General features: G+C 45.6%; 9 protein-coding genes across 9 annotated transcripts; 6 read left to right on the top strand and 3 right to left on the bottom strand.

Annotated features, from left to right (window-relative positions):
- Window positions 1-1,344: 1,344 nt before the first annotated feature.
- BDV38DRAFT_280390 (XPG domain containing-domain-containing protein) lies at window positions 1,345-3,155 on the top strand (the record flags this gene model as incomplete). Its single annotated transcript, XM_032059298.1, has 2 exons — window positions 1,345-1,418; window positions 1,529-3,155. 2 exons carry the CDS (start codon window positions 1,345-1,347, stop codon window positions 3,153-3,155), a joined length of 1,701 nt encoding a protein of 566 aa, XP_031916454.1.
- A 140-nt stretch (window positions 3,156-3,295) lies between these two features.
- On the bottom strand, window positions 3,296-6,630 carry BDV38DRAFT_269349 (rRNA-processing protein UTP21; the record flags this gene model as incomplete). The annotated part of the gene is made up of 5 exons (XM_032056957.1): window positions 3,296-3,877; window positions 3,935-4,573; window positions 4,632-4,859; window positions 4,912-6,389; window positions 6,504-6,630. 5 exons carry the CDS (start codon window positions 6,628-6,630, stop codon window positions 3,296-3,298), a joined length of 3,054 nt encoding a protein of 1,017 aa, XP_031916453.1.
- A 2,217-nt stretch (window positions 6,631-8,847) lies between these two features.
- Window positions 8,848-12,992, top strand: BDV38DRAFT_29406 (inositol polyphosphate kinase VIP1). The gene is made up of 3 exons (XM_032062412.1): window positions 8,848-11,361; window positions 11,416-12,739; window positions 12,811-12,992. Exons 1-3 carry the CDS (start codon window positions 8,937-8,939, stop codon window positions 12,884-12,886), a joined length of 3,825 nt encoding a protein of 1,274 aa, XP_031916452.1. The 5' UTR covers window positions 8,848-8,936; the 3' UTR covers window positions 12,887-12,992.
- A 10-nt stretch (window positions 12,993-13,002) lies between these two features.
- BDV38DRAFT_240562 (diacylglycerol/lipid kinase family protein) lies at window positions 13,003-15,223 on the top strand. The gene has a single exon (XM_032053906.1). It carries the CDS (start codon window positions 13,343-13,345, stop codon window positions 14,738-14,740), a length of 1,398 nt encoding a protein of 465 aa, XP_031916451.1. The 5' UTR covers window positions 13,003-13,342; the 3' UTR covers window positions 14,741-15,223.
- Window positions 15,224-15,899: 676 nt separating this feature from the next.
- On the top strand, window positions 15,900-18,787 carry BDV38DRAFT_280386 (lipase ROG1 family protein; the record flags this gene model as incomplete). The annotated part of the gene is made up of 2 exons (XM_032059297.1): window positions 15,900-15,949; window positions 16,027-18,787. The coding sequence occupies 2 exons, from the start codon at window positions 15,900-15,902 to the stop codon at window positions 18,785-18,787; spliced, it is 2,811 nt and encodes a 936-aa protein (XP_031916450.1).
- A 291-nt stretch (window positions 18,788-19,078) lies between these two features.
- BDV38DRAFT_280385 (inositol monophosphatase family protein) lies at window positions 19,079-20,158 on the bottom strand (the record flags this gene model as incomplete). The annotated part of the gene is made up of 3 exons (XM_032059296.1): window positions 19,079-19,757; window positions 19,872-19,953; window positions 20,014-20,158. The coding sequence occupies 3 exons, from the start codon at window positions 20,156-20,158 to the stop codon at window positions 19,079-19,081; spliced, it is 906 nt and encodes a 301-aa protein (XP_031916449.1).
- Window positions 20,159-20,768: 610 nt separating this feature from the next.
- BDV38DRAFT_29314 (protein HGH1) lies at window positions 20,769-22,383 on the top strand. The gene is made up of 5 exons (XM_032062181.1): window positions 20,769-20,978; window positions 21,049-21,094; window positions 21,181-21,284; window positions 21,332-21,445; window positions 21,502-22,383. Exons 1-5 carry the CDS (start codon window positions 20,958-20,960, stop codon window positions 22,288-22,290), a joined length of 1,074 nt encoding a protein of 357 aa, XP_031916448.1. The 5' UTR covers window positions 20,769-20,957; the 3' UTR covers window positions 22,291-22,383.
- A 238-nt stretch (window positions 22,384-22,621) lies between these two features.
- Window positions 22,622-24,500, bottom strand: BDV38DRAFT_269344 (uncharacterized protein; the record flags this gene model as incomplete). Its single annotated transcript, XM_032056956.1, has 5 exons — window positions 22,622-22,764; window positions 22,901-24,323; window positions 24,363-24,383; window positions 24,417-24,439; window positions 24,473-24,500. The coding sequence occupies 5 exons, from the start codon at window positions 24,498-24,500 to the stop codon at window positions 22,622-22,624; spliced, it is 1,638 nt and encodes a 545-aa protein (XP_031916447.1).
- Window positions 24,501-25,301: 801 nt separating this feature from the next.
- BDV38DRAFT_269343 (transcription factor IIF subunit TFG1) lies at window positions 25,302-27,636 on the top strand (the record flags this gene model as incomplete). Its single annotated transcript, XM_032056955.1, has 4 exons — window positions 25,302-26,657; window positions 26,724-27,001; window positions 27,031-27,323; window positions 27,398-27,636. 4 exons carry the CDS (start codon window positions 25,302-25,304, stop codon window positions 27,634-27,636), a joined length of 2,166 nt encoding a protein of 721 aa, XP_031916446.1.
- Window positions 27,637-27,670: the final 34 nt, after the last annotated feature.

Genomic DNA, 27,670 nt, shown 5'->3' with positions numbered 1-27,670 from the left:
TTAAAATTTAGAGAATAAATTAAACAGTTTATTATTAAGTAAAAGAGAATATAATTTTTAAATTAAAATATTTTTAATATAAATAATTTTACTAAGTACTATTAATTACTAGAATATTAGAATAAATTGATTCTTTACTAAATTTATTTAATAATCTATTAAACAAGACTGAGTAAACTATTAAATAGAATTCTAGATTAGTAATCTATATTATAGTAGTATAGTATTAGATTAAGTCTGAATAAAAGATATAAAAAGATACTCTTAATTTCTAAGCTTGGAGAGCTTTTGGAGATCTTGTTCGGCCTAATATAAATCCTATATTTGTAAAAATCATACTAATATAAGAGAGATATAATTTTCTAGTTGTATATATATTTTTATATTTTTAGGTCTTTATAATTTTATAATATATTGGTAATTTTAAATTTTTAATATTATATTTTTAATACTTTTATATTCTTTATATTCTTAGGTTCTTGTAACTTTATAATATATTAATATTATATTTTGTATACTTTTAATTATCTATTTTTTTTTGACTGTAACTCGTAAGAGTACCGGTTTTGCCGGAGATAGGCTAATATTATATATATCTCTTTTCTGCTCTAGCTAACTGTCTTCTACAGCATATCTATACCCATACGGCGCACCTAATAGAAGGAACAACTTACTTCCACATGACAGCAACTTCCTTCCATATGACAACTTGATAACAAAGCCCCGGGTGTAACAAGATATTTATATCATTATTTAATTCTAAATTTAAAAAATAGAATTAATTTTAATATTATTTTATTAAAATATAAAAATTGTAGATAGAATATTAATATTATTTAATATTCTTACTAAATACTATTATAATTATATAAAACTATAATAATAAATCATTATATTTATATACTTAAAAATAGAAAATTTTAGTAAAATTATATAATAGTAATTCTCTGGAATAAAAACTATTTAGAACCATAGAAGACTATAGTACAGTTTTTAGTAATATAAGAAAAGATCAAAGACTGTAAAATCCAGGCCCAGTCCTAAATATTGGGACCGGGACCGGACCATTCCTAGGCCTAGTCGGGAGTGGGTACTAGATTTTGGATCTGTGCCTAACCTGATATCAACTCTAGTTTCTAAGTGTAACCCACCTCCTCGTGATATACAGGACCACCCAAACACAGGTGTCAAAGCGACACCTCAGTACTATGGGAATACCGCGTCTCACACGGCATCTACGTCCATTTTCCGAAGCTGTCCTACTCGAGGGCAGGCTGCAAAAGCGGCAGGATGGAGTCGCCCATGTCCAGTCTGTTGTGATCGATGGACCTAGTCTTGTTTACCATGTCTTTTGGCGGTTACTATCCTGGTCAGATTCGAGAACTGAATTTCCAGACGCACAACCTACTTGTAATGAAGTAAGTTGTGGGGTTATGATTTATCTCCTGCTTCTGACTATTACCGGTGTAAAGATGTATTTGATACACACGCTCCGAGCATTGTGAACAGTATTGTTAATCTTCACCAGAGAACGAATATGTTTCGACGGCGCTTTGCCTTCCGAAAAACGAAAAACACGGCTCCTTCGACTGGAAAAATCCAGAAGGAAACTTGAATTGCTTCGCCTCAAACCCCAGAGTGCCCTTCAGAACTCTAGTGGGTTTAGCGGCAAGCGTGCAATCGCCCTTGAAAACATCCTACAAGGCCGGGCCTTACTTGCGAGGTATAATGATCTCCCCGAGAACCCCTTCATGGTTCCCGCGGTGTTTGAGGATCTTAAACTGAGATGGAACAAAGAGAATATCGTTACTGCAGCGAGAGATGCCCTGTGCATGCAATCGATTGAGATCAAGGATTTTCCTTGGGCGGACATGACCGTAATGGTCCCTGGAGAAGCGGATGCCTATTGTGCCTACTTCGCAAAATGCACAAATTCGTCCATTCTAACAAACGACTCAGACCTTCTTCTCCATGATATAGGGCCCCAGGGTTCTATAATTTTCCTGAACTCCGTCGAGGTTGTTGGTTGGGACCCTCACAGGCCATCAGAACGGCAAATAAGAGCCATGAGTTTGAGCCCGGCATTGATTGCCCGCCGGTTGGGGATTACAGATATTTTGCGCTTTGCTTTTGAACTTAAAACTCACCCAGATGCTGGAACAGCAGAGCTTGTCCAGCGAGCAAACAGCTCTTGCGAGGGATCCGAAAACACATCGGACTATCAGGCTTTTATCCAGGAATACCAACAAAGCATGCATGGGTTTGAAGCGACAAAACTGCAAAGCTTGCCGCATCTTGATGCAAGGGTCTCGGAGCTGTTCTGGCAGTTTGAATGGCGACAAGGTCACATGGTCCTGGAAGCACCGCACATGTACCTTGCAGTCTTGAACGAGGATCATGCCAGGCGTTGTGCATGGGCTGAAGGCCGCTTGTACAGGAGCCTGGCATACTCAGTTTTAAACGCTTCTCGTCCGGTTTCTAACAGAGTTGGCTTTGTCAATGAATTCGCCCGACGGGGAGGGAGGATCGCTGTGGATAAGGTGGTCCTCGGCAATGAGAATTGGATCATGACGGAAGCAGAAGTTCTCTTGGTTCGCCTGAGGTCAGTACAGAACAAGGTCGAGGCTGACACAGCTTTACCAGCATACTGGATCATGTTTGCGCTTTGTGAACTGCATGAAGCAGATTCAAGCCTTGTAACACTTGATCATGCGCGATTGAGCCGCTTTCTTACCCTGGGATATATGAATGAGAACTTTGACTGGAAGGATATGCAGCTCACTGCACAGATCCAGGCAGTGCTATACTCACTAAGAATTTTAGGACAATTACTTGAAAGCTCAATGGATACATGTGACAACATGGCGGAGTTGAAATCCATACTTAGCAATCTACCCCCGCTACATATGATCATGGGGCCGACCCCAAGCATGATGGATGAGACGCTTAACATATCTTGTGTTAGCGCACTCGTGCATCGACTTCTTCAAGGATTGGGAAAAGAAGGAAATTGCAGCGAGATCCCCGATGCTGTGGGGTTCACAAAACAGCAGCTATTTTCGTACTCATTGGTTTCGCAGCAGGATGGGTCTAGAGTAGGCAACCATAGGTCACACAAGATAAACAACATGTATGACTTGTTGCCCATGGAATAAGTTGACCATCCCACAATGTTTGTTTAAGAATTTCAATAGCGTTACGAACACATTGAACATAATATAGAAAAGAGAGATGAAACTATACGTATCAACAGGACAGCGAAAAACATCGCTGCCTTGGGGCATATGTTAACAAACTAGCGCGAAGATCGAAGGAATCCTATAACACCACGGCAATACCCGACCAGTTCAGCCAAGCGCTGCCCTTCCCGTTGTTGTGCCATACTCCAGCTGGCCAATGCCTCCCTCAATGCTTCGTTTCCCTCAGACTCTGAGCACTTCATCACAACATCAGCATGGACTTTCAGAAACATTGCCATCCAGGCGTTGACAAGCTCGAAGTCCAATTTTGAGCGGAGACGGGTAGACAGGGCGAGAACGAAGTCTGATAATTCAGAGTGACCCTCGTGTATCCGAGGATCCAATGACCTGATCTCTAGATCGGCCTTTGCCGGAGACACAGACTTGAAATACTCGATGAAGGGTTGAAAGTCCCCTGTATCTCGACCGGACCGTAAGAGTGCAGTAAACCGGGAACCTGTGATGCCAGCACTCATAGAATGTTGCAGCTTGGCGACACGCGAGCGTTCGGTGATTGTAATATCAGCTAGGAGATTAGGATCGAGATTTTCATCAGGATTACCTTTTTCGGAAGCTGTTGGCAGGAAAAATGGTGCCTTCTCCGGGGCTTTTGGAGGGTCTTTGGGTTTATTGCGTTCCTACAAACTGTTAAGGAAAGCTCCTAGGGTTGGATCTCTACAGGGAAGGCATCTTACCTTGATTAGGTCCAAATGAAGCATGGTCTGCCACTTGCTCTTGGGGACAACGCTGAGCGTGACCATATCACGACTGAGTTGTTCTGTGGATAACATGGGTCCTTCGGCGTCACTTGGCTGATAGTCCTCTAAGAATGCAGCTTCAATTGCCCCCACCCCAGTCTCACCAGAAATAGTAGGAGCCCCGACGTCTGCAATGTCAGCTTCATCCAAATTCCTGGTTGATATAGGTACAAATAAACTTCTGTTGGACCAGAGACTGACACCCAGTCCATCTGCATGGGCGGTGGCTAGAAATTCGCCAGTGGATGACATAGCCAATGCAGTGCACGTGCTGGGAACACGGAAGAGGTCAATGAGATGTCCTGTCGGTAAGTCCCATACTCGGATGATAGAATCCATCGAAGCGGCAATGATCCATCGTCCATCAGAGGAAAATGTAAAATCATTTATTTGACCTACACAACCCCAGAACTCACGAACGACTTTCCTCGTTTCTATGTCAACAACACGGATAGAAAGATCGTCGCAGCTGAATGCAACCAGTTCGCTCGTGCTGTTGTATCGAAGTCCAGTGATGGATGTCATCGGATACCAGTCGAGTTCATCGGCAAGTGATCCCGAGGTGAAGTCCCAAAACTGAATTGTTGAGAACGATTAGTCTAATACTACACGGAAAGGGGTTTGGAAATCTTACCTTCACTTTCCCATCAAGCCCACAGCTAATAACTGCTTGGTTCAATCCGTCAATAGCTACCCCGGTGACTGCTTTGCTATGCTTAGCACCATTGCCTTTGGAAGCTTTCTTGAGGCCACGACTGGGAAAGCTCTGTCGGTATAAACCGGATTGCATGTTAAACATATCGATGCTACCTCCTGCTGACCCAACCAATGCAAAAGTTCCGCATTGCGAAATAGCGACACTCTGATACCGACTCAGTTAGATTGAGTCCACTGCTTTATAGGGTTCCGCTTACCTTAACCTCCATTTTATCTCCCGTTTCAAATGCCCAACGCCCAGCTTTCTTCTTACCCCAGAACCAAGTTCGAGCGAATTTATCCCCACGATGACCTGTCAGAACACTCTCCCAGCCTGTCTTGTTTGAAGCATCCGTATTGATCGATTTTGGGTTTGCCCAGATCGGACCGGATGTTGTAACGCCCATTCCTCCATCGCGATTAAGGGAGCAGGCGATGCAGGTTACTTCCGGTGCTTTGAGCTCTTGTGCCCCCGTCACAGTCTTCGAACCAACAAGTTTTTTCGCTTTGTGTTCCACAGCTCCTTGAGATATCTCAGTATTCTGGCTATCCTTTCGTATACTGAAACCCCAGAGACTGCAATCCTTGCTTGCGCTCAGTAGCCACTTACCGCCGAATTCAGAACCGTCCGAAGCGGAAGGTAAGAACTCGAGGGTAGTAACTGCAGCAGAATGACCGCTCCTCGAGTGAAGGGGTCTGGGAATAGGCGAAAACGGTAGCTCGTCAAAAATCCATGTCTTGAGGGCGTTATCCTTCCCAGATGAGACCATTACCGGCTGCCCATCCAAAAATTCAATATGATTTACCCCCAATCCCTTCCCACCCATGGTAACTCGATGTGCGCCTCGAAGCATCCCCACAACTCTACCACCGTGGTTCAAATCCCACATTGTGATATCTCCACTGTCTATGCAAGCCGTTGCCATAACACCTGGTCTTCGACCATCTTCGCCCGCGCCTAGGCCATCTGTCCGGAACGATATCGAGGTTATCCGTGGCGCATCTGACGAGCCCATCTGTAAGGACAATGCGATCTGGTCGGTCTCGACATTGCGAATGTATAGTGCACCACTCTTGCAGGCAACTGCAATTAGGGATAATACAGGAGTGGGCTGGAGCACAGTTACAGCGCCGGCTTTTGAAGATGATGGAAGCATTGTGTAAATCATCTTCCCTGTTTTCACGTTCCAGATATCAATGCCTCCATCATATCGCCCAACAAAGACCTTGTTAAGATACGTTGGCATAGTGCACACTTGACCTGTGTATACTTGTTTCCCAGATGAGTCCTTGGTGCGCGGAGGGACCAAAGAGGTGTAGTATTGGTATGTAGTATTTTTCCACACCTGAATACGTTCGCTGCCGCATCCCACAACCCAAGACCCAAAAACAAGGAGCCGTATAATGGGCTCCGTGGCATCTTTGGAAGCCTCGAGCGATGCAATCTTCTTGCCACGCTTGTACACCCAAACGCCCCCAGGGGAACCGGGCCGGAGATGACCCCATGCCACAAAAACCTTGTCCTGCCATGCGAATGTAGCCGTGATGGTATCTGGAGTTTGAGGTCGACTGATGAACACAAGATTTAGCCCTCGCCGTAAATCATAGGTCTGAACCGAACGTCCGACCGATGTTGAGATCTGGTAAGTTGCTTTGCCTAAACGAACTGACGTAAAGGGAACAGTTGTAGGAGACACTAGCCCCAAAGTCTTACATTGAGGAACATCAGTTACGAGATCAAAAAGGAATAGGTGCAGAAAAAGCGATGACTTTTAGGAGTGATGGGTTAAGTGCTCAAATATTGTCTCACGTACTCGAAACGGAGAGAAAACTTTGGACCCAGCCGTTTGTGGCCCTGTTCGAACATCCTGGTCTATAGTCCTTTTCTGCCTCTTGGCCAGTGGCATGTCAAATGCATCATCCGTGAGGGACGGCATTATATAAAGGATAATATGCTCGATATGAAAATGGGGACGCAGCAGGAGTTGATATCGAAAACGAAACAAGTTCTAGTAACCAAGTTTATTCTTGCCGCTTTGACGGTACGGCCGGGGCTTTTTTTTTTTTTCCTTCCCTTTTTTACTCCCGGAAAAACGGTATTATCACCGAAGCAGATCGGCATTAGCGTTTCCCATTGATACGGGAGTACTCTGTACGTACCTACGGTACGTACTTTCCGCTCTGAGAGTTTGCACAGAAATAAGCACCAGCTTTTTAATGTGCTGCAGATAACGTAACTGGTAAACGAGCGGCCACTGCAAGCCAGCGGCCAGCTCTGGTATTCCATACAAATTGGCAATTTTTGACACTTGAATATCTCAGCAACCACAAATAGTAAGAGTATAATATCTAGTTTATAATATAAAAGTCAGTATATAAGTCAGTATCTAATTTTTTTTTATAATTTTTTTTCTCTTTATTTTAAGCTATAGATCTAGAATATTAAAAATATAGCTGTAATATTTAATATTAATTAAACTATTAACTATATTAATCTTTCTATTATAAACTAGATATTATACCTTTACTATTTCTAGTTACTGAGATATTCGAGCGTCAAAAATTGCCAATTTGTATAGAAAACCAGAGCTGGCGGCTGGCTTGCTGTGGCTGCTTGTTTACCAAATACGTTACGGAGTATAACGTAACCGGTAAGCAAACCGCCATTGTAAGCCAGCCGCCATCTCCAAAATATATAGTAAATCCGATAAATTACAATCTGATATCCCAATAATAGAGATAAAAGAACACTTTCTGTCACGGATTCCAGGGTGACTGTATGATAACTGTATTGTATACCCTGCCCGCTGTATATAGATATCTCAAGAACTGAACAGCAATATTAAAGAATATATCTATTACTTTTTTAATAATAGATAATATTCTTTTCTCAATTCTATTTTATTAAAAAAAGAAGATCTCTTTTAATTATAAAAAATAGCTTGATATTAATAAACGAAAGGTAAAAATTAGTCTTCTGTCTATAGAGTATCTACTGCTTGCCTTTCTACCTATATATCCTTACCTACTTGACAGGTCCTCTACCCTGACTAGTACATATCTCTTTCCCTTATAGCTTAAGGCCTTTAGATTGTATCTAGACCATTTAGAAAGTTTTAGCAATTATTCAGTTTAATAATTAAAATATATATATTTCTGGCTTATAGAAGTCTAATTTTTAGTATAATAATAATATAGAGTTTATATATTCTTGAAATTTAGATATAATATTTATAAGTCTTATTTATAGCTATAGACAAACAACTAGATAGAAAATAAATATAGTTATTGATATATAAAAGTGGCATATATCGAATTTACTATATGTTTTGGAGATGGCGGCTGGCTTACAGTGGCGGTTCGCTTACTGAATACATTACTCTGTACGGAGTACTGCTTACTTAAATAGGTACATGATAGTTATCCTTCTCAGCTACGAGTTAGCATTGGTATGGGAGAAGATATTCTCCTACTTTGAGATTATGAGTCACTAAAGGCTAAATCGCTAACGTATCCGTCTAAAGTTAACTCCAGAGTAGATGTCTGTACTCTGTAGGCCCTCTGGTTCCTGATAAGAAAGCTAATCAATATGAGCAGAGCATTGCTTCGTATTCTATGGAGGTTTATTGTGTAATGAACCGGTATGTACTGTCACACTGTATCTACTGGCTCGGTAATGTGTATGTGCACCACCACCCTAGGGAAAAGCAAAAAAGGAAAAAAAAAAAAAAAGTGAAAGTAAAAACAGACTCCGCTTGCAGTAAAATATTAACTAGGATGATAGTGACGTACATTCTCTGACATACTTCGTAGGTGCCGTTCTTCTTCCTCTCTAAAGTATTGAGCTGAAGGTATGAGACTGGCTTACTTCAAAAATTAAAGTAGTAATGTGATCAATTCCTGTTATTTGATAAGCACAACTGTTTTATTTTTGCCTTTTTGTTTTCCTTCCATTCTCCTCTGGGCTCTCTTTTCAAGGGAGTTTTGATAGAATCTATTACGGGCCAGAAGCAAACCACTGCAAAGACCGCTAATCCGCCACTCAACCGCCCCTTTTTTTGCATCCCATTTCTTCTCCTCAAGGTTGTGTGCTTTACAGAAAGCTTTTCAATCACCCGCAACCCTCAGTTCCGTCATCGAAGTTCACAGTTATTAAGACTATTGTTTGCTGTCTTCAGGCGGCACATAGGACTTGCTTTCCCTCCCTCTCCCTCCCCTCCTCTCTCTCTTATTTTTCTCCTGGATGGATCAGAATTGTGACCGTAGTAGCAGTCGTTCTGTTGGAGTTGGATCTTCTAAAAGCAGCATAGAGAGCGTTACAAGATTGGCTGCCTCTTCATCAAGTGCTGGCCTTGACAAGACAGATGAATCAACAACATCTCTGGTCGACCAGAATGAATCGCCCGTCGCCTTGAGAGGAATACATGGCATGCAGTCCCACCAAGCCAAGGCCAACAAAACCGATTGCACGTCTGATAATCAGACCACAGGGCGCAGTAACCATCCTTCCACCCGTTCTTCTAGCAGAGCACCAAGAAGAATGAGTGGAAGCACGGCCGCAAGTTCCATTAGCGAGGCTGAGCCTGCACCCCCTAGCTTAGGAAAGATTGGAGTCTGTGCTCTAGATGTCAAAGCTCGCAGCAAACCTAGCCAAAACATACTGACTCGTCTTCAATCCAAGGGCGGGTTTGAAGTAATTGTTTTTGGTGACAAGGTGATCCTCGACGAAGCTGTAGAGAACTGGCCCGTATGTGACTATCTCATTGCGTTCTTTTCGGACGGCTTCCCATTGGACAAGGCTATTGCATATGCGAGGCTCCGAAAGCCGTTTTGTGTCAACGACTTGCCGATGCAGAAGGTCCTATGGGATCGGCGACTTTGTTTGAGGATATTAGACAACATGAGTGTTCCTACGCCAAAGCGGTTAGAAGTTAACCGAGATGGTGGTCCAACATTGGAGTCTCCTGAACTTGCCCAACACGTATATCAACTGACCGGGGTCAAGCTTGAAGGCCCCGAGGACGGCACCGGAGGAGGTCTCTCTAGGACGAAGGAAGTGGCAATGTCTGATGATGGTGACTCTTTAATCGTGGACGGGAAGGTATTTAGAAAGCCGTTCGTTGAAAAACCGGTCAATGGGGAGAATCATAACATTCACATATACTTTCCTAACGATCAGCAATACGGTGGCGGCGGCCGGAGGCTCTTCCGAAAAGTTGGAAATAAAAGTTCTGAATATGATCCAAACCTGGTCATTCCTAGGTCAGTGACGGAAAATGATTCCAGCTATATCTATGAACAGTTTGTGAGGGTGGATAATTCTGAGGACGTCAAGGCCTACACTGTCGGCCCAGACTTTTGTCATGCGGAAACACGGAAGTCACCCGTAGTCGACGGGCTTGTCCGTCGCAATACGCACGGAAAGGAGCTTAGGTACATAACCAAATTAAGCAGGGACGAGGCGACAATTGCTTCTAAAATATCGAACGGGTTTGGCCAGCGCATTTGTGGCTTTGACATGCTTCGTGTTGGTGACAGAAGCTATGTGATTGATGTTAATGGCTGGAGCTTCGTCAAAGATAACAATGACTATTATGACAGATGTGCCAGTATCTTGAAAGATATTTTCCTACATGAGAAACGCAGACGTGAAGGGACCCTGGAATCTGAATCTTTCCACCAAGATTTGAACCATTCCTGGAGGAACTCTGTGTCTCACAGGCACTCATTGAAGACTCTGTTGAAATCCCCTAGCGCATCCAAGCTTCATGGAAGTCCTCCGGGCCACAAAAGCCCCGACAATGTTCTCCCGGAAAGTACCCTTCCAGGGCTGTCTACCTCTTCCACGTTTGAGGGGCTAGATAATGGGAATAACCATAAAAAACCGAGCGGACGGGAAAGGTTTTCATTCTCAGGAGGTTTAGTTCCTCAGACTGCAAATGCATCTGTCACGTCAACAGATTCTGTTGATGACGCCCCTCCTCCACCCCCAGCTTCTAAACACTCGTGGAAGCTCAAGGGTATGGTAGCAGTTATCCGGCATGCAGATCGCACACCGAAGCAAAAATTCAAGTTTACTTTCCACAGCCAACCTTTTATTGATCTCCTGAAGGGACATCAAGAAGAAGTGGTCATCAAAGGCGAGGCTGCACTGGCCAGCGTTTCCGATGCAGTTAAGGTGGCAATGGAGCGAGAACTTGAAGATATGGATAAGCTCAAACTTCTCCGTACATCCCTTGAGAAGAAAGGTGGTTGGCCTGGGACAAAGGTTCAAATAAAGCCGATGTTTCGCAAGCGAAAACCAGAAGAATCGCGTGAACAAGAGATCTCCACGGTTCCAACGAAGCCTGCCGAGGGCATCCCGGATACACCTGGGTCCCCTAGTCTTGGTGAGGCGCCCGGGGGGGGTGAAAAATTAACTAGGACCCAGACCCGGAGCGACTCTATATCTGGTGCCACTTTCTCCAGGTTTTCTGCTGCAGAGAACGATCTCATTTTAGACAAGCTCCAGCTTGTAATCAAATGGGGGGGTGAGCCAACACATGCAGCGCGCTACCAATCTCAGGACCTCGGTCTTAATATGCGCGATGACTTAAAATTAATGAACAAGGAAGCTTTGAATAACGTTCGGATATTCACGAGCTCCGAGCGAAGAGTGAGTACCAGCGGTAAGTCTACGCATTCTTCGGCTTAGTAGGTAGCTAGCTAAGCGAGTCTCATAGCTCAAATATGGGCCTGCTCTTTCCTCGATCAAAAGGAGCTTCCGGACGATTTCATACAAGTCCGGAAAGACCTTTTAGATGACTCGAACGCCGCGAAAGATCTTATGGACAAAGTGAAAAAGAAACTGAAGCTGCTTTTGCGAGAAGGATCCGCACCCTCGCAGTTCACATGGCCTAAAGATAATATCCCAGAGCCTTCAGTCGTCCTCGCTACGGTTGTTGAGCTTATGAAGTTTCATCGGGATGTTATGAGGCACAATTTCCGGAAACTTGAGAGTTCATCGAGCCGTCCGTTTGAACCATACTCTCCTAATGATGGTCCTTCCAACACACACGGTGAGGCTTCTCCATTGGCTTCTATTCAGGGACGCTGGTGCACTGGTGAGGACGCTATGCTTTTCAAAGAGAGGTGGGAGAAGCTTTTCGCCGAGTTTTGCGACACGGAGAAGGTTGATCCTAGCAAACTCTCTGAACTATACGATAGTATGAAATTTGATGCTCTCCACAACCGGCAATTCTTGGAATGGGTGTTTATGCCTCCGGACACCGACGATGATGTGGAGGGGGAAGGTTATTCCAATTCGAGGACGCGAAACACTGCTATCGGAGACATCATACCAGGTAACGAAGGTGTAAATCATGAAAGGAACGAGGAGCATGCGGACAGTTCAACTTTTGCGCGTCGATTGGGGCTGAAGCGACGAATGCATGCATTTGAATCAATGCCGCATTTCAGGGCCCTGGATGACACCTACGATCACTATTTCAAGTTATATCCAGGCTCAAGTGCCAAGAAAGCTAAGCTGGATAGCAGGTTATCTAAGTTAAGAGAGTTGTACAAGTTGGCGAAGGTTCTTTTTGACTATGTCACTCCTCAGGAGTATGGAATTACTGATACGGAAAAGCTGGAGATCGGTTTGTTAACATCTTTACCATTACTCCAAGAGATCGTTAGGGATTTGGAAGAAGTTCAGGCCTCGCCAGATGCCAAGTCCTTCTTCTATTTCACAAAGGAGTCTCACATATACACCCTCCTGAATTGCATCTTGGAAGGTGGTATTCAGACGAAAATCGCTCGGCGGGCTATCCCCGAGTTAGATTATCTATCTCAAATATGCTTCGAACTTTATGAAGCTAAGGATTCTGAGTCATCGACGAATTCTTATTCAATTCGTATCTCGATCAGCCCTGGGTGCCATGCATTTGATCCCCTTGATGTGCAGCTCGATTCGAGACATGCAATCGGTTGCGCCCCTAGGCGAAGCCTAACCGCTCACCAAGACTGGAAGAACGTTATTGAGACGCTCAAAGCAAAATTTGACACGTAAGCCTCATCCAACATGTCTGTTATCTACGATTTATCCTAGGTTAGTACTGACAAATGTTCCTGTTCAGAGTCAAGCTCCCGAAAACATTTATTGCAGTGAACCTGAGCGATAAACATGTCCCGGCCCATGAGGAGGGATCTTGATCCCCCTGTATATTACATGCGTCCAACTTTGTCGAAATTTTATGGGCCGCATGTGGCTCCCTTGTTGTTATTATGAATCAATGTCATGAAATAAAACTACCAACTCTCAAAGGCGGAGGCTACCTACCTTCCTAGCAGCCTGCCTAGTGATTAATTTAGGTTATGGAGTACCTAATAATTGACCGATTGTAGGATTTAGTAATCCTTTGGTCGTGGTTGTCACTCAAAACATTTTACCCCACCAGACAGTAAGCATAACCTAGCGTGTAATTTGTTCAACTTTTATTCCTATTTGAGTGTTTCCCACGGATCTCGCTCGCTCACTCAACCGCCTCCATCAGTAACCCAGCATCTTGATTCTTATCAGCGATCGCCATTTATTAGATAAGAGAACAAACGAGAGCAGAAAAAGATAAAGGTGCGAAGTAGAGTATTTTTTTTACTTCATTGTCTTTAATGACGCAAGCAAGAGAATCCATGGCCCAACTACCAGATTCAAGTCAGTTCCGTGCTGATCTGATTGAAAACTATGTCCGGTGCTATAACCAATGGAAGGAAATAATAGTCGCTATCGATGACATAGTCTGTGTTCTTCCTGAAACTATGTGTACTGAAGTTGGTTATAAGTTGCTGTTTCTTCAGAGAAGATCTGAAGATACAAATACAGAGGATTCCACGTACCTGGAAAGTATTCAGCTTACATCTCTGTCGCCCACACTGCGTTCTCAGTACTTGTGCACAGAGCTCCCTCGTCATTTGTGCTCACACGAAACTGAAATCCATATAATCGTATCCACAGCGTCGGGAACAGGGGCTGCCAAGAATTTGTACAGAAATATTCTACAGCCTTTCCTATTGCAACTTGGTGTATGTGATTACAACATCCATGAGACACGATCCTCACGGACCATCACGGATCTATGCAAGTCAGACTTTCTTCCTTGCGCCCAGACAGGCATCCATGAGACCATTATCCTCCTCTCAGGGGATGGAGGAATAGTCGACGTAGTCGATGCGATATACAGTGCCCCGTGGCACTCAATCACCCGGCCCACCATTGTCTTAGTCCCCACAGGAACTGGAAATGCAATGGCTAGTTCCCTGGGACTCACTTCACATCCAACAACCTGGTTGAACGAGCTGCTGCGAGGAAGACCGAGGCCTTTACCGACCTTCGGCGCCAAGTTTTCACCCGGCGCACAATATGTCACCGAGGAAGGCCGTGCTCGGGCTAGTATAAGTGCCAACTTTAAAAGCAAGTATGAAATTCCGAAGGTACATGGTGCGGTTGTTGCAAGCTGGGGCATACACGCCGCCTTAGTTGCCGATAGTGATACCACTGAATACCGCAGCTTTGGTGCCGATAGGTTTAAATTGGCTGCAGAGGAACTTCTCTTCCCTCCAAGCGGTGCCGAAAGCCATAGATATGCTGGTACAATTAGTCTCACCAGGTGGGATAATGAAGCTAACAGCGAGTATGTTGAGATCATGGAGATTAAAGAACACATGTATGTGCTGGCAACGATGGTCCCGAGACTTGAACGTGAGTTCGTGATCTCACCCGAGTCTGTTCCACTGGACGGTCGCTTGAGAATCATCCACTTTGGTCCGGTACCTTCCGAAAAAGCCATGCAGTTAATGGCCTCCGCGTATCAGGGAGGTCAGCATGTGTTTGACAGGAGTGTCTTCTACTCGGAGATTGAGAGGCTTAAGATTGTATTCCATGAGACGGATGAGAGGTGGAGACGGGTGTGCATTGACGGCAGAATCATTGCAGTCGAGTGTGATGGCTGGATGGAGATATACAAGGAGCCAGAATGTCTATTAAACATTCTGACGTCCGTTGAGTTTTAAAACCAATGACTATGTCTTAATTTTCAGCGTGTATGTTTCCATGAGAACTTCCCCGCCTCTTCTTATTTACTCATTAGATGGCTACAGTGGGAGTTTGGAAGTATATGACCTAGGGATTGGGGTCACATGCTTTAGAACCCCCACCATATTAGCCTTTCCACTGATTCCGTCCTGGAGACAATCGATCCGCGTTGGGTGTATTCCTTGATCAGCCGAGCAATAACACTGGCTCGGTTCAGTATGGTACTGTGATTACTCTAGGTATTTAGTGTGCTGGTTGTACTGCATGTATGTACAGTACTTGGATTCTTTGCTTCACCTGGCGCCAAGTCGAGTGGCCATATCTTAGGGCGCCGCAGTCAAAGACTGGATCAAATATATATGAAGGAATTGACAAGGTATAAATTGGTTCTAGTTATAGTATAATATAGATCTCTTCCACTTGTATTACTCATGTATATCCTTGTCGCCGCTGAATACAACTTGGAAGTAATATACCTACTATACTCTGTACAGGTTGTCAAATAGTTAGTATCTCTGGAGTAGGGGTTAGTCAGTTTCACTTTGGCTAATAAATTTCAGTTGAAAATAGTACCAAGGCGGGATTAAAGCTTGGCCAAATTAATAAGCCAGTCAGCCTAACTTGGCGCCTAGGCTCTAGCGTCCGGTACTCCTCCTGTTAGATGGAGCCCTGAAAGCAGATTGCACATACCCCTTACTAGTAGTACTGTACAGGGGGTTCCTTCATCATTATTGGCTTCTGACGTACAGCAAGTGTGGGGGCAACCTTGAATAACGCAACTAGTAGTTCGGTACTTTCTACAGAATAACCTCTGTATCTCGGAACTCGCTCGCTATTAACAGTTGATCAGACCCTTGATCAAAACTCCAGCGCTAGACACGCTGCCAGTAGTTCTTATTGAGGGCCATAGGCTTCCATGCATGTGACCCAGAAAACCTCGCCGACCGACAGCCATCTTGACCAGTCCTATGATGGGAACAGCTGCGTTTGGTATCGATGCTTATCAGCCCTCGAACTTATCACGCTTCGCAGATACCAGATCGAAGACAACAGTCCCACAGCAGTGAGGATAGCCCCAAATTTCGTTCGCTTTTCGGGTGGAGCACTGGTTCTACCAATGATAGAAGAGCCGCTGAAATGCTATTGATTCACCAGACGGGCAGTGTGCGTGTGGGTGAGGTGGTCAGGTCTGTTGCCATCAATATGATAGTCTTAGTCAAGGCTTTCCTATTCGCAATACTGACCTCAGTCTTGTTATAAACAGGTACACAGTAACATACACACCGGGTGCCGACACCGCCAGTTCCATCCCAGGGGAATTATTTGTGAAAGTCAAGAATACATCTGCAATTCCCCTCCGAGCTGCATACCTTCATGGCCCATATACCCTCTATACCTCTTGCTACCCATCCACGTTCGATCCAAATGTCAAACTCGATCAGCAAGCCACCGAAGGTATTCCGCAGTTTGAACCATATCTCAAAGCTGGGGGCAGTTGGGATGCCGTCATCACCGTGCCCCGGCGGCTTCGTCAAATGTCAGATGCCGCTTCTTCCGAGCCCCAAAGTCACCAGAAAGTAACCTGGATCATAGAGATACTATCCCAAGTGATATTTTCGAGCACCGCATCCGTCAACTTTGAGCTCTTAGTGGGCCGCGACCAAAAATCAGTGGAGTTATATTCTTCTGGTGCAGCGTCGACCACTGGGCATCAAGCAGCTCAACTAAGTGACCACTGGTTACCGAATGCGAAAGGCAAGCAAGTGTTTACTACAAACGGGGTGTTTTCGAGATCCATAACGTTGCAGATAGATGATACTGTGAGTCTCTGGAACACGCCCGTCCTTCCTTCCTTCGACAAAAGCTGCGGGGCGGAAAAGGATAAGGGACCAAGCGAAGGCAGTCCAACAAACAATGCCGAAGTACCGACAAGATCCAGCGAGTCAATTGATCAGTCGCAGAACAACAGGCGTAGAAAGAAAATACACCTTGTGGTTCTGACCCATGGCCTTCATAGCAACCTTGGTGCGGACATGCTTTATCTCAAGGAGAGCATTGATACTGCAGCCAGAAAAGCTAAGGAACAAGCCTATAATGCTCGTCAAAAGCATAAAAGCGAACAGAGCAGCAACGATGACGACGATGACGACGAGCAAGTCGTTGTTAGAGGATTTCCCGGAAATGCAGTCCGTACGGAACGCGGAATTCAGTATCTTGGCAAGCGTCTCGCCAAATATGTCTTGCTAATGACATATCCAGACCAGCCTTGTAATCCTTGTCACAATGTAAAGGCAAAGACCCTACCGAAATCTCTTGCCCCCTGGAGGAACGCGGCGGCGGAGTTTCCTAAGGACCATACAGCTTCTGTGCCAGGGCCAACCAGAGGGGGCCATGCCTATCGAGTCACCAGCATCAGCTTTATCGGCCATTCTCTCGGCGGGCTCATCCAGACATATGCCATTGCATACATCCAAAAACATTCCCCTGAATTCTTTGATGTGGTTAGGCCCGTTAACTTCATCGCCTTAGCGACTCCTTTCCTCGGTTTGAGCAATGAAAACCCTATGTACATCCGCTTTGCCTTAGACTTAGGTCTAGTTGGTCGGACGGGCCAGGATCTAGGACTTAGTTGGACAGCGCCTAGAGTGAGAAGTGGCTGGGAAGCTATAATTGGTGGAAAAGGCAATTCAGCTAAACCACAAGGACAATCAGATGCTGGATCAAAGCCTCTACTAAGAATCCTTCCCTGTGGTCCTGCGCATGAAGTTCTCGCCAAATTCCAACACCGTACAGTCTACTCTAATGTGGTCAATGATGGAATTGTACCTTTGAGGACTTCTTGTCTTCTTTTTCTTGACTGGAGAGGACTAGAACGAGTTGAAAAGGCGCGGAGAGAAAATGGGATAGTTGGTACAATGGCTGAATGGGGGTGGGCCGAATTGACCGGCGCAAATTCAAAATCGCCACGGACGGCTCGCTCAGGAACAGAGTCGGAGTGGAAAGATACTGAGGAAACAAACAAAGCCCACAAGGACATACCGACGATGCCTGCCAGTGCTCCGATCCATCATCAGCCATCAGATCGATCCCAACATTCAATTTGGCCTGATACGACAATAGATGCAGCTCCAAAAGATAACCAACCTATAACCTATGGCCCCTTGAGCAATCTTTTTTCTATATTCCGGCCAAAAGAAGCTGTTAGAATATCACCTGGGCAGAAGCAATCTAAGATGCTTAAACGTAGCCAAACACTTGGCACATCGAGTCATGTCATACAGGGGCCACCGTCTCCTGGTGCCCCTACCCATGAGCCATATACCGATAGTCAACCGTCTGATGACCATGGGCTTTATGCGCCGCCAAAGACGACCCTTTTTGAGTCGGCCAGTGATCTTCTCATGCCACCCCTTCCTCCCATTGAATTTATAATTGATCCTACTTCAAGACCTCGGACTATTTTCCATGACCGGGTCTATAGCCCTGAGGACATACCTCCCCCCTTGACTCCTAAGAGACGAACCTTAACCTTTGGTTCTTCCCAAAGTAAGGCCTTAAGAATAGGGTCATCTTCATCGGATGAATCTTCACATCGCGATTTAAATGAGAGTGAGAGTGGGCTCAAAGTCGAAGAGAAGATCGCAAGAGCTTATCACCGCGACCTAACGTGGCGAAAAGTGCTTGTTCGTCTTGAACCAGATGCACACAACAATATAATTGTTCGACGAATGTTCACGAACGCGTATGGTTGGCCTGTGGTAAAGCACCTCGTTGATACTCACTTTGGGTATACATCTGCGGCCCAATCTAAAGATGATTCCGCAAGTGGGGTAGAGAGGGCGAGGCCACCCGGAGTCCCAACAAATAGCTTAGGTGAAGAAGTGCAAGGACAAGTTGAACCCCCTATAGATGATTCGACTTCCGCACGAGGGCTCCCAGGCAGCCCGATCGTCGGGATTGGTTCTACTGATCAAACCGGGCCCGGCTTATCCCAAGAAAGTCGGCTAAACTCTCCGTGCAAGTAGAGGTTTGTATCGTGGATTATGCTTGCTTTATTATTTCACCCTTCCTATTTGTGTTTTCCCTCAAGCGCTATTCATTGTATGTACATACATAGACACGTGGGTGTATCCTCCTGTATATGCGCTAATGCATAGTAGTTTATCATTGATTTTTCAACCCACAGCCTGGGAAACCTTCATATTTCTCCCTCACACCTCTCCTGCTCTCTTCCTGGCCTTTTCTTTTTGTAACGAGAAGACCTGATCTTTGTCCGGCCGTATTGATAGTAGGCTTGTGCCTGTACGTCGGATACGTCAATACTCAAGCCTCCCTTGAATATTTCCCCAGAATTCCTCAACAAGCTCTCTTTGACCAATCTGGCTTGGAGAAGCTCTAACAGCGAGGTAGACCCTTCCGTCTATGACGGCCTGCCACCCGCCGGGATTACCGTCAACCATGATACCACCGGCCTCAGTGAGGATAACCCAGCCAGCGCACACATCCCACGCCCAACAGCCGCCTTCCCAGTACAAGTCAAGAGTGCCGGCGGCCACCGCACAGAGGTTGAGTGCGGCCGAACCCATGCTACGCATCGAACGAACCATTGCACCGCCCTCATCTTTAGCTTGGCCGAGCTTCTCCAAGGTTCGCACCTTTGTTTCCCAATTTCTCCCCATTCTATCGGAACCCCATTCAACAGCGATGAGAGAGTTTTGCAGACCTTGCAGTGGCTCAAGGTCTATTCCCTTGAGTGGAAGTTTGACACTGCGGTTCAGGAACGCCCCTTGGCCACGAATGGCAGAATAAAGGGTGTTATCGAATGGATTGTATACAATACCAACTACGGGAACCCGGTCAATGACAAACCCAAGAGACACACAAGCATGAGGGAAGCCATGCACGAAATTAATTGTCCCATCGATGGGATCAATCACAAAAGTGGGGGCAGTAGTCAAGGGATGACTTGGGTCATATGTTTCCTCCCCATGGAACCTAGCGATGAAGTAAGGAACAGACCACATCTACGGGGTGACATACGATAACTTTGCGGACAACCAAATGAGAGTCTATTTGGAAGTGACGGAAGGTATGATATGATGTACATACTGGTAATCTGGGTATTTGTCCTTCAGCGCTGCAGATATCATTTCTTCAACTGCACGGTCATATTGGGTGACAAGATCCGCACCTAACGTTGTAAGTCAAGCTGGGTTACCCATTACATACTTAACCATTCAGCTGTGCATACTATTCTTCTTCGATCCAACACCATCCGTAGTGGGGAGAGCACCCATGATGATCTCTCCGGCTTTGTATGCTATCTCAATGAGGGAATCATGGATATGATTCAGATTGGGCATGCCACCATCGGCCCTGCTTGTTTCTGGCGTCATGTCTTGGAATGGAGCAGTTTTGGTTGCAAACTATGTGTACAAAGTATATATGTGGGAAACCTAAATGGCGGGAATATCCAACGTGTAAATAATGTAGATGGAGAGATAAGGGCGTATCTTCCCTTAACTTAGATTTGCTCGTTGCAGTGCTGTGGGAAATAGTCAAATAAATATAGATAATGGGTATAGAAAAATTAGGGCAAAGGTGCCGCCCTCTCGAGTGTACTGTTTTGTGTGTGTGTGTGTGTGTGTGTGTGTGTGTGTGTGTGTGTGTAATGTACCTAGGACGGATTAAGTGAAGGACAGAAGCAAGAGGGAACACTGGTCCATTTAAAGCTACTGGCTCTTTTAGAAGGTCTCTTTTTGGACTATTTTCTCCTACTCTCGTCCTCTCAACGGAAAGGAACTTCCCCCCACCCGCCTTTGTGACGTCGTGAGGGGTAATCCTGATTATTATAAATAGGTATACTCTGTATATATCAGAATATCAAAATCTAATTGGACTTACATCTGGAGAACCCCACAATTAATTTATTCACAACACAAACCACCCCCCCAGGAAAAAAAAAAAAAAAAAAAAAAAAAAACAAAAAAAAAAAAAAAAAAAAAAAAAAAAAAAGAAGAGAAAGAAGACAAAAGAAAAAAAGAAAAGGGACTGTTGATACTCCCCGAACGCCGCCTACTGCTCGAGGTCCTGGCCTACTGTGTATCCATATTTCCACTTAGGAAACTTATCTACATGTTTTCATCCTAAATATATTTACCACTGGGTAAGCTATATACCTAGATAACCCTCAACATGCCCACCGAACTAGAGGAGGTTCGTTTCCCTGCACCCTGCAGCAAGGCCTAGGCTCAGTTTGCCTGACGAATATCCCATTGTACTTTAGCTTGTTGAATTCCTTCATCATGGAAACACTCAAATCAGACAAATTGGTAATGAGGACCCTTTATAAAACCGATGAACAGCCTGGAGAATCTTCCGTGACCATTTGTGAATGCTCTATAATAACTTATTCTAGCCTGTGAAAACCTCCTTGGTTTCTCAACTGCCCAGCCGAACATATTCAAATGCCATCAGCTTCTTCCAGTGCGAGATTTGAAACTTTTGGTGCGAGATTACACTGTTAGTGCCCACCCGGTCGAATCCTGGCCAGGTCGCTTACTGAATAGCCAATCGCGAAAAATGCCCTGACAATGCTCATCAACCTCTCGGCTGACCAAGACGTATTGGCCAATCTTGCGGACGATGATGACTTTCTTGAGACTCTCCTCACAAAGGTGACGGTGAGTGCTCCGTACTCGACGCGGGACGACACACGTCTTAACTAATGCGGCACTAGAACGTCAAGGAGCCGAATGCAGATGATGTGTCGATGCTTTTGGCCAACTTGGTCAAGTCGGAGAAAATGAAGAAACTGCTAACCATAAAACGACGGGTCCCAGAACTGGTGTCTACTTCGCCCAATGCAATGGATCAGCTGATGGATTGTTTCGTGAAAGGGGCCGAGGGCGCCCTCAACAAAAATGCCACCTATGACTACCTGTCTTATGTATTTGCTGACATGTCGAAGTCTAAGGAAGGTCGGGCGTATTTTACCTCGCGCCAGGAGTATGACGGCGTGGTGCCTGTAACGAAGCTTACTGTTTTCACCGAACACCAAAGCTCAATTCGGAGAAAAGGAGTTGCATCAACAATCAAGAATGTCGCGTTTGACATCCCATTCCACCCCGCTCTTTTCTCTGAAGATGAAGCCAATATCCTTCCATACATCCTGCTGCCGATAGCAGGCCCGGAAGAGTTTGGCGAAGAAGAGACGCTGACGATGCTGCCAGACCTTCAGCTGCTACCCCCAGACAAAAAGAGGGACACCGACAATAGCATTATTGTAACACATCTTGAAACGTTACTGTTGCTAACAACAACTCGGGAAGGGCGAGATAGAATGAGGGAGGTACAGGTCTATCCTATAATTCGAGAATGTCACCTGAACGTTGATGACGAGGATGTTCGAGAAGCTTGCGACAGGCTGGTTCAGATCTTGATGCGGGACGAGGAGGGAGAAAATGCTGGACAGCCTGGAGGTACGCAGCGGGAACATGATGACCAGCAGGTGGTAGAGCTCTTTTGAGCCGGTGTATAGTGGGAGTTCCTTTACTTCTTTCTTTTACTAAATATGAACTCTTTGTTATGGATTCAGTGGCAGAGTGAAAAGCTTTTATTTGGATACCAGCAGTGCATGCCACCATAACGACATTGAACCCCTGATTAGAATAATAAACGGGGACTAATTAATGACAAAGCTAAAGTAGGTTTTCAACAGAGGCTCTTTTCATTGAAAGGAAGCGTAGCAAGCAAGCCAACATTGGTCGTATCTGTTTCGCATTGATTCATTTGCCTCTGAGCAGCCGAATCCCTTCTATGGACTGCATATGGACTATGGAATTGCATTGAATCAAGAGTCACTCCGTAAGAAGTGCCTGGGTCTTGGCCGTCTGGAATATGCAACATTCGTCGCATCTTGTTTGCAGCGAGAGTAGCTTGTCGATGAAAATTCTCGCGCTGTGTCCGCTGCTTCTGGGCAGCAGCCGAGGGCCATATAAGTCTGTTATAGGTACCAATTTCACTTGAGAAATCAATACCGCGAGTACTGGACACTTGGTCGAACCCTGCGAATTTGGGCGTTCCACAGGGTTGTGGTCGGTTTAAGTTATCTTCCGCTTCAGCAAGCAGGTCCTGACCTATGTGGCCATTGTCCGTTCGCCATTCCCATCCGACTCCTGGGATTTCCTGAACTCGACGTATGATGATCTGAGCGCGGGAGAACTCTGCTCTGATAGATTCCAGGCCTTTGTCTGTGACAGTTCTGCCTATATTATGGTTGTGTTCGAAGGGGTCCTCAATTGCTATGAGGAATCTGAGTCGATGTCCGTGTTCGTCAGTCCTCGCGGTGTTCCAAAATTTATCCATTTTGGAAAGGATGCCACCCTGCGTGCGAATTGAAATAACGTCCTGGATCCAGTTGAAAGCGCCTGAGGGCGTAGTTTTGCACCGGCTTCCATAGTATGCGAAAAAGCCACGAAGCAGCTCGCCCACGGATTGCCGATTACCATAAGTCATATTATACCAGGCTCTCCTCCTAAGTTCGGTCTCATTTTTGAAAAAACGGATATCGTACTTACTAGGATTTGTAATGCTGGAGTGTCTAGGGGACAGCCGACCCAGAAGCTGAAGATTAGGAACCAAAGGCGGGTCTACCACGTTCATCAAGTAGTGGATGACCATGAGAATGTAGCCATATGAAGAGAGTGTTCCATAGTTGGGACGATTGATTTTTCGAGCCTTGGCCCACATCTTCACGAAAAGACCGATAACACGCACCCTTTCGTCGCATAGGGCGTAACAGCGAAGTAATTCGGTATTGTATAGTACCAAGCGCCCAGAAAAATTGAGGTCACATTGAATGTCTACTGAAGATAGAGCCTCCAGATTTGTAGCCTGCTTTGGAGAACGGTAACTATTCTGTCCTCTGCTTTCAACCTCGAGCGAGTTTAAGACTCCTTGGGAAGGAGGTTCGTGCACTTTGACGATTGAAATCCTGGTCTTTTGAATTAATTGAGTATCGAAGCCGGCATCAAGAAATGCTTTAAACAAAATCTGGGGACACCTTGCTTCTATATCCTTTGGAAACACTTCTCCATGCGCGGTTATTACGAGATCAAGGTCAGCCCCAGGCAATGCGAAACCATTCCGCAGACTGCCAAAGCATTTGAGGTCAATGGTTTTATCTCTAGTCGTATAGCCATGCTGCTTGGAATGTCTTTCAAGCGCTTCCCGGGCGATGTTGGTTAGTAAAGCCCGCAGGGCTTCCTTGCTGCGAAAATCGCTAGCTAGTGAGCCGAAAGAGGGCACTCGGGCTGCTAGGGAGTTTAAATAGTTTATCTGAAGTTGAGCTCGCCTGCAAGGATCAGACTGTTGATCACCGAGCCGGGTTCTGGGAGCATGTGAATAGGAATAGCCAGCTGGATTACTGAGGTGCGTAATCTCTAAGACTGATTGGCAGTGTACAGGATATGTGGCCGTTTTGTCATTCATCGTGCGCTCTTCAATATGGCTCTTTGAAAAGAACCTTTTTTGACGATGAGTCGAATTAGTAGTGCTGATCTGGATATCACAGTGATTCGCATAGTGGCAAGAGATTACTGGCGGTTGTTGGAATAACAGCTGCCCACTGGCATGACTTAATATATCAATGACATGACAAGGCAGGTCGTCCATTCCTGAGGACATCGGAGTAGCGGTAATAGACCCACGTGCAAGGCCGCATCTCTTACCAGTCATAACGACTTCAGCAGATGAATTAGAATGTTGAGGGACCTTACAGGGCATGATTGACTGTTTTTAGTCGAAGTACAAGAGACTAGATAGTAGGAAATGGCGAGAAGGGACTATAAGATGGGATTTTTGATCGAGTGAACGATGTGACTGCCAATACTGACAGTTTTCTAGCATTGGGGAGAAAGTCAATCAATAGAAGTGGGATATAAATGGGAACATAGGTGTTCAAAGTGTAGATACCGAGAGAAGAAAGATAACGCGTTGGCGGGAAGGAGCATGATGTGAAAGGGAAAGAGGTTCGTTTCCAAGTCTCTTCTTTAACTTCTTTCCTTGTTGCTGTTTTCGAGACAACCCGTAAACTGACCCTCAGCCTAAGCAGAAGTGATACCACAGTGAGAGGTCAGGGGAATGACGGGTGGCGGAAGTTGGGCGGAGTGAGATATACCAGGCATAGTTAGTACGTCCCGTCTTACGACTAAATACTTATTCCGTACTCCGTACTGCAGGTGATACTGTAAATCTCACAAACCCGACTAATGTACGGAGTAAGTGCTCCGTAACTGCGCTTACCTAAGTGATCAGTCTAACTACCTAGCTAGTTATTTCAGTTGAGGCAGTCCACTCCACTCCACTGCTACTCCATCTTCCTTCGACAGCACTTTAGTACCCAAGACAATCCTGTCTTTGGTCAAATACAAAGAAGATCTCTTTCTTGATATATATGCATCGTGCAAGCGGGACTTCTACGATCTAGGTATATGTATCACCGAAGGAGCTTCGCGTGTCTGAAAGCATACCGGGAACATGGCTACACCAACGAACGACCTGAACGCGCGGACTCCAACAGGTTCAAATGGACCTCCACCCATGAGAATTCGTCGCCCAAAGGCAGCGGATCCTTTAGTACGACCGAAAAAAAAACCTACAGCCAAACCAGCTATTCCTACCTCCGGAAATGGACCAGCCTTAAAAGCGGCTTCTTCGCGACCAGCTACTTCCAACCCGCCATCTATGCCTCATTCTGAGAGAGGGAAGCCTTCATCTTCAGGAGCTGATTTCTCCGCCAATGGATTTAGCGGCCCATTGTTATCCGAAACATATACGGACTATCCCCTAGTCACGACAAAGCGCGCATTGCGGGAAGGCTTGAAACATCACATTGCTAGATTTGCATCAAAAAAGACCGTCGATCCGCGTGACGAAAACCAGTTCACTAGGCCTGTCAGGCTTCAACGTCGCGACCCGCGCGCTCGATCGCATGAGATGACATCGGAGAAGAGCCAGGGCATGCAGAAGACAACGTCTGAATCTAGCCATCAGATAGATGAGGCTGAGCGTGAAGAGCTAGAGGCTAGGAAGGCTGCCCGTGAGAAGGAACGCGCGGAGAATCTGGCCCAAATAGCCCCTTCCGCTGGATCCGCCCCGAAGAGAGCGAACGTACCCAAGCAAAAAACTCAGCAGGTGTCCAAGACAGATATGACTCCTGAGGAGATGGCGAAGACGCGAATCAAGTACGAAGAGGCTTTGCCATGGCATCTAGAAGACTTTGACAACAAAAATATTTGGGTGGGGAACTATGAAGCTGCTCTGTCCGAAACACATGCGGTATTTGTACTTGAGGCTACCGGGAAAATGAGGATGATTCCCGTGGAAAAATGGTACAGATTCAATGCCAAAAACCAATTCAAAGCTTTGACTATCGAGGAAGCAGAGAAGTTCATGGCAAAGAAAGTTAAAGATCCACGGTGGTTCATGGAGAAGCAACAAGAACTAGCTCAACGAAAGGAATTAGAGCAATTTGCGAAACAGCGGAAGGTATACGCTGGTAAACAAGGGACCCCATCTGGAGTGGAGGGATTGGAGGCCGGTGAAATGGACTTTGAAGAAGATCGATTTGCTGATGATGAAGAGCATGATGATCTTTTCAACGAGGATGAGGATGCAAAGGCAGCGGAGAAGAGAATCAAGCAAGACCAGTTGAAAGCCAATGTTTTTGACCTGAAAGACGAGAAAGACTACGAGCAAGAGGAATTGAGAGAAAAGAAAGAGAAGGAGGCTCGTCGTGTGCTTGGGAAAAAAGTTCGGAAAGCTTTACAAAAACGAGAAAAGAACTACGACTATAGTAGTGGTTCTGACGTCAATCCTTATTCAGATGATGAGGTGAGAACAGCATCCACTCCTACACACTTGTGTCGTTACTAACACTTTTGTTTTCTTTCAATTTAGAGCTCTGATGATAGCGAGGCTGAACGATTGAAGGAGGAAGAGCGGAAAGCCGAAGAGGAAAAGAACAAAAAGGACATAACGACATCTTCCAAGGGTAACAATACGCCGTCCGGCCGCCCTAAGCATACGGATCCCTTGAAAAAAGGCACGGCAGCTGCACCACGGAAGCGGTTGGGGTCTCCCAACGTGTCGGATGCGAGTGGGACAGACACTTCCCGCAAAAAGGGTAAAAGCAAGAACCCGTCCTCTCAGCCCACTCAGCCAAGCTCGCGCAATATGTCTCCCGTTGCGTCATCGCAAATGCCAGTAAGTTCCCTATCAGTAGCCCCAGGTCTACTCGTGAGTTAACGCCTTTGCAGCTTGGCAAGAAGCGTGTCCGAAACGTACCTCTTGGTGGTGCAGGTTCCGGGAGTGATGCCGATGGCGGCGCAGGTTCAGGTGCAGAGATGAGTGAAAGTGGTAAAACTAAAAAGCTCAAGCTTAATCCTCCAGCAGTTTCTCAGGGTGGGACTCCCCAGGGATCTAGGGCAGGGAGTCCCACTCCCCTGGCAGGTAGAAGTTTTTCGGGAAGCCGTGCTAGCAGCCCCGAGTCATTCAGAGGTAAGTCTAATTCATCATATTGGGGAACTTTCCTCAGGTTATGTAGCATTGTTCTGATTGGGCCATATGTAAAGGGCAAACTCGCGTTTCCACTCCAGTACACGCTGGAAATCAAAGCTTCCCTACGCCTGCGGAGATTCATGCTGCTATTCCCCCCTCGGGCATACTCAGTAGTGACTTGCTCAAAATATTCCGTCCCCGTATTGGTGAGTCAAAGGAGAACCACCGAAGGTTTATAGCGATTGTCAAAGATGTCGGAGTTTATGGCAAAGAAGATCGATTGTTGCGACCTGGTACGCTGAAGGAGAGTTGATTGGGAAGATCCTGTCACGTGCGTTGAGTGTGAA

The sequence above is a fragment of the Aspergillus pseudotamarii genome, assembly GCF_009193445.1.
Source record: "Aspergillus pseudotamarii strain CBS 117625 unplaced genomic scaffold BDV38scaffold_12, whole genome shotgun sequence".
Classification (NCBI taxonomy): Eukaryota; Fungi; Ascomycota; class Eurotiomycetes; order Eurotiales; family Aspergillaceae; genus Aspergillus; species Aspergillus pseudotamarii.
The sequence above is the reverse complement of the archived record's forward strand: the minus strand, read 5'-3'. Positions and strand labels throughout refer to the sequence as shown.